The sequence below is a fragment of the Suricata suricatta genome, chromosome 3, assembly GCF_006229205.1.
Source record: "Suricata suricatta isolate VVHF042 chromosome 3, meerkat_22Aug2017_6uvM2_HiC, whole genome shotgun sequence".
Taxonomy (NCBI): Eukaryota; Metazoa; Chordata; class Mammalia; order Carnivora; family Herpestidae; genus Suricata; species Suricata suricatta.
In genome coordinates this window covers 174,643,004-174,648,626 of record NC_043702.1, presented here as the reverse complement: position 1 = coordinate 174,648,626, position 5,623 = coordinate 174,643,004, and the positions used below count along the sequence as shown (strand labels likewise).

General features: G+C 57.9%; 1 protein-coding gene across 1 annotated transcript in view; it reads left to right on the top strand.

Annotated features, from left to right (window-relative positions):
- The first annotated feature begins 6 nt into the window (after positions 1-6).
- Positions 7-5,623, top strand: part of HCN3 (hyperpolarization activated cyclic nucleotide gated potassium channel 3) — a 9,548-nt gene continuing 3,931 nt past the window's right edge. Inside the window, exons 1-4 of the mRNA XM_029933458.1 lie at positions 7-393; positions 3,303-3,732; positions 4,638-4,799; positions 5,149-5,367. Of these exons, the coding sequence (XP_029789318.1) occupies positions 110-393; positions 3,303-3,732; positions 4,638-4,799; positions 5,149-5,367 (1,095 nt within the window). The 5' untranslated portion in view covers positions 7-109. The remainder of the gene's footprint in view (positions 394-3,302; positions 3,733-4,637; positions 4,800-5,148; positions 5,368-5,623) is intronic.

Here is a 5,623-nt window from a genome sequence, read left to right as displayed (position 1 = left end):
GGCAGCTGCGAGCCCGCCGGGCTGCGCCGGCTCCTGCTCCGGGAGGGGTCGGCGTCCCAGATGGCCGCGGCAGGGTCTAGGATGCCAAGCGTGTAAGCTAACGGGCGTCATGGAGGCAGAGCAGCGGCCGACGACGGGAGCCGGCGAACCGGCGACCCCTGGGCTGGAGGCGGCACCTCCGGCTGCCCCGGCGCCTGCGACCGCGGCCTCAGGACCGTTGCCGGGGTCCGGGTCCGGGCCCGAGCCCAAGAGGAGGCAGCTCGGGACTCTGCTCCAGCCCACGGTCAACAAGTTCTCCCTTCGCGTGTTCGGCAGCCACAAAGCAGTGGAAATCGAGCAGGAGCGAGTCAAGTCAGCGGGGGCCTGGATCATCCATCCCTACAGCGACTTCCGGTACTGGGGGCCCAGCAAGGAGGGCGGGGGACACAGATCCCACCCCCACGGGCCGCGACACCGGGGCAGGGCGCGCCCCACCCTCCACAGACTCTTAATTTCCGGCCCAGGGGTCCTTGGGTGGGACAACAGAGTCACTTCCCCCAGTCTATTCTTGGGAATTCTTGGGCGAGGGATCCCGAAGGTCTTCGGTGACTTGACACCACAGTAGACACAAGAGACCTGGGCTTCCCGTTTCAGGAACCCAGCACTCCACCTGGACCATAAGGACTCCTGGATTTAGGGACGACTGCCTCCTGCAGTCCTGCCGGCTGGGGATCTGGGAAATTATGCCATGTTCCAAGGCTCGGGGTCAGCCTGAGGGAGAAACCGAGCTCTGCTATCTTCCACTCCCGGCACCTGCCTAGTTCAACAGGGCCGACTATCAGGGAAAATAGGGACGCAGGCGGGGCAGGGGACGGGTCTGGCCCAGCTGCGGTTCTTGCCGCTGTCCCTGGTGCTGAAGGCGGGATGTCGCGGGGCAGGGCCAGGACTCCCAGCGACTGAGGCAGCCACGCAGGGGCATCCTCCCAGGTGCCTATCAGAGGGACAGAGGGTGGAGGTGGGGCCATTCCACAGTCCCCGTCAAGCTGTACCTCTACATCAAGGTCGCTAGGGGAGGAGAGCAGCTCTGTCCTTGGGGGAAATGAAGGACAGCTTTTGGATGAGGCAACGATGAGTCCAGAGAACCTCAGGTGGGGAGCAAAATGAGCAGGAACAATGAGGTGTGAATCAGGAGCCTGGAAACACAATTGGAGACCTGGACATCATTCTGAATCCACAGATATACACACTCCCTAAATGTCCCTCTTTCTCCCATCGTTCCTTCCTCTCCCCTCTTTTTTGGTGCCTCATTCCCACCCCACCAGGCCACCTGTTCTAGCCTCCTGTGATCTCCCCCCATTTCGCCCGCAGATGTGGCCCCAGAAGCTGTGTATTAGCATGCCGCTCCTCTGTCTTTACTGCATCACCCGCTAAGCTTGTGACCGCCTGTGAGTCAGGCTGTGAAGACGCTCCATGGCTGGGCGAGCCCTCTCCTCGCCTCCCCTCTCGTCCCCTCCCCTCTTCTCCTCTCTTCTTCCCTACCCTCTCCTCTCCCCTCCTCTCCTTTCAGCACACACTACAGGGCTCTCCAGTGGCCCAGGAGGGAGAAGAAGAGGGGGTCAACGATTTGTTGTTGATGGAAAGCACACTTTCTGAGGGGCTTCCTGGAGACCTGCTTTGGGGACCCCTGTGCTTCTTTTAGAAGCTGAAAAGGTTGATTTTGTAGTCGGAGTCAGAAGGGGCTGGGCCCTGGGCTGACGCTGCAGGCAGGTGGGTCCTGGGATCTAAACCACCAAGCTGGAGGTGTTTTTATCCACCTCAGACTTGTCTGCACGAAGGCTTCCCGGGCTTCCTCCTGCCTCTTCTCTCCACACGCCCGCCGCGCAGCGTGGCTCTCCCCTGCCAGTGCCCTTGCTGGGGCTCAGCCAGAGTGCCAGCAGGCACAGGGAGATTAGGGAAGGAAAGGAGTGCAGAGCTGTAAGCCTCGCCGCCTCAGGATCTCCCTGGAGCTTCTCTGTGCAGCCCTGTCTGAGGGGCTGTGGAGGTCGGGGGGGCATCCCTAAGAAGCTCAGTTCAGATGGGAGGCAGCACAGATCCCCCCGCCACAGATGAGCAGATCCCAGCAGAGAACCAGGAACTATGGGTCCTCCTGTGTTGGGAAGGGAAGGCGGGGTGGGGAAGGGAGGGTTGGGGAGGGCGTGAAGCCCTAGACTAGGATGGGCAGGGACTGGAGATAGAGGCAGCAGCCACCTCTCCGTAAATCTGGGAACAAAAGGCGGGTGAGTCATAAAACCCCCAGTGCCTGTGCGGCACTCTCGTACCCATTGTCTCAGTGTGTGTTTTATCAACACTCCCAGGAGGTGAGCACAGGGCACTTTGTGGGTTTTTTTTTTTTACTTTAAAAATATTTAATAATAGTGACATAAGCCATGTACATGATATTACATATATATTACACATATTAAGTACATGTACGTATATATGTATATTACACATAGTGAGGATATGTGCATATAGCAGATATGTGTGTATAGCAGACGCCTACGTAGTATAGTATATAATGATACACCATGCTGCATATATCTTCAGAATATTCGTATGTGTATGCATAAGTATATACATACGTAGTCACGGAGGCACCCCCTGTGACAACCCTGCAGGTCAGGAGAGACTAGGTTGCCAGCACCCAGAAGAATCCTTCCTGCTCTCACAGTCCTTTCCCCAACCTGCTATTCTTTTGTGGCACTCATTTCATTTTTTTATAGTTTTACCATTTTTCTGTGACTTGCTAAATAATGCAGTTTAGTCTTACCTGGTTTTGAACTTTGTACAAGTGACCTCATCCACTGTGTGTCCTTTTATTGCTTGTTTTGCTCAACATGAAGTTTGCAAGACTCAGCATGTAGCTGCCGTGGGTTGTTTCAGGCTCGCATGTCACTCTAGGGCATGAGTATATCAGAGTCTATTTATCTATTGTGTTTATCTTATTTATCTGCATTCTTGTACTGGTGGACATTCGGGTTATTTCCAGATCTAGTGCTGCCACAAAGATTTCTGCGCGTATCTCCTGGAGCACATAGTTCCCCTGAGCGGACGTGCTCATGACGGAATTGCCGGCTTGCAGGGAATGCAAATGTTGAGCTTTATTAGATCACACCAAACCATATCCCAGATGGTGGTCCCGGTTCACGCTCCCACCAGCTGTAGCTGGCCATCCCATTATTCGGTGTCCTTGCCCTTCCTCGGCCGTGTCAGACTGCCTGCTGTTTGTCTGGCGGCTGGTGAAGTGTCAGCCTGGCCTTACCCCCCATCCCGCCCCCACTTAGGTTTTACTGGGACCTGATCATGCTCCTGCTGATGGTGGGGAACCTCATTGTGCTGCCTGTGGGCATCACCTTCTTCAAGGAAGAGAACTCCCCGCCTTGGATCGTCTTCAATGTCCTCTCTGACACTTTCTTCCTGTTGGATCTGGTGCTCAACTTCCGCACAGGCATCGTGGTAGAGGAGGGTGCTGAAATCCTGCTGGCCCCTCGAGCCATCTGGTCACGCTACCTGCGCACCTGGTTCCTGGTGGACCTGATCTCCTCCATCCCAGTGGATTACATCTTCCTGGTGGTGGAGCTGGAGCCACGGCTGGACGCCGAGGTCTACAAAACAGCTCGGGCGCTGCGCATCGTGCGCTTCACCAAGATCCTCAGCCTGCTGCGGCTGCTCCGCCTCTCCCGCCTCATCCGCTACATCCACCAGTGGGAGGAGGTGGGGCGGGGAGGTGGGCAGGGGGGCTCGCAGACCCCTCCGGGACGGCGCTATGGGTGGGGCTCCTGGTGACTTGACAGGGTGACGCAGCCGGGTGGGCTCTCTCCCAAGCAGGTGGGACAGAAGCAGGGGCAGGATGAGGGTTCAGGGGTGCCCCCCGCCCCGCCCTGCCTGGAAGCGAGGAGGGTGGAGCACAGCAGCTGGAGGAGCCCTGGCCGGTTAGCTGGACTCTGGAAGGAGAGAGCGGGAGGGGCTGGAGTCCAGTGTCAGGAGAGCAGGGTCTGGGGGTGCAGAGCATGGGCTCTGAGGTCTCTGCCTGTGATCATATCCCCGTTTTACTATTTACTAAAGGAGGCTGGGTTTTCCTCTTCTATAAGATCAAAATGTTACATATACTTACATATGATGAGGGTATTATAAAGATTAAAGGAAATAATGCCTGTAACTTAATACCTCCTAGAACAGTGCCTGGGGCATAGTAAGTTATCAGTCCCTTCCCTGGGTTACTGGATGTGGAGGGGCTGCTGGCATGAATCCCCACATGTGTACCCTGAGGACATGACGCTGGGAAATGCCCTCTTTCCTTCTTTCCAGCAGGCACAACCTGGGCAGCTCGGGCAGTAGGTTTTTTTGAGTTTCCGCTGTGACACTGTGTGATCCTGGGCACGTGACCTGCATCGATTTCCTCTCCATTAGATGAGGGAGTAGTAACACAGCCAACTTTGCATCAGCTCTGTGTGCTGTAAAGCTCTGTGGAAGTGAATAATAGCGCATTTCAAAAATCCGAGGGGGCCGGGGCTAGAGAGGAGTTTGAGGAGAGAACTGGCAAGGCCAGGGATAGAGGAGGACCGGCGGGGGGGGGGGGGGGGGGTCCTGTCCACAGCAGCGTTCCTCGGACTCCTCAGATCTTTCACATGACCTATGACCTGGCCAGTGCTGTGGTGCGCATCTTCAACCTCATCGGGATGATGCTGCTGCTGTGTCACTGGGACGGCTGCCTGCAGTTCCTGGTCCCCATGCTGCAGGACTTCCCCCCCGACTGCTGGGTCTCCATCAACCACATGGCGGTGAGGACCCCCACGGCTCTGCCTTCCGGGCCTCCCGAGGGCTCTCGTGCCTGAGTGGCAGGGACGAGCATAGGCATAGGGGCCAGAGATGGCAGCTGCTGGTGCCAGGAGGCGGGGAGCTGGGGGGGGGGTACCTGGAGGAAGTGCTTTTGTGTTGGAGGGAGCAGGCAGGGCAGGAAACCAAGCTGCCCCCCGCAAACTGCAGAGAGACCCCCTGATCCAAACTGAATCACCCCCTGGGAGGCCAGCGTGAAGCCGCAAGGGGCCGACAGAGGGGCCACAGGAGAGGGAAGGGGGGCAGGAGGACTGGGAGGCTGCGCCCGGCTGTGCAATACACTCTGCCCTCCAGAACCGCTCGTGGGGACGCCAGTATTCCCACGCCCTGTTCAAGGCCATGAGCCACATGCTGTGCATTGGCTACGGGCAGCAGGCCCCCGTCGGCATGCCCGACGTGTGGCTCACCATGCTCAGCATGATCGTGGGCGCCACGTGCTATGCCATGTTCATCGGCCACGCCACCGCCCTCATCCAGTCCCTGGACTCTTCCCGGCGTCAGTACCAGGAGAAGGTGAGCAGGGCCGGAGGAAGGGGTGAGCCTGCGGGGTGGGGGTGGGGGAGTGGGCAGCTCAGCTTGAGGCCTGTGCTCATGCCCCTATTGGGTCTCTGTCTCCTTTCTCCTTATTTGGCCCGACGTCCCCATCCTTGGACCCCTCCTCTGCCTGCATCCTGTCACTGTGCCTGTGTCTTCCCTGTACCCACTGTTATCCCCGTGTTCCGCCCCCCCTCCCCCCACCCCCCTCCCCCATCCCCATGCTCCACTCCTC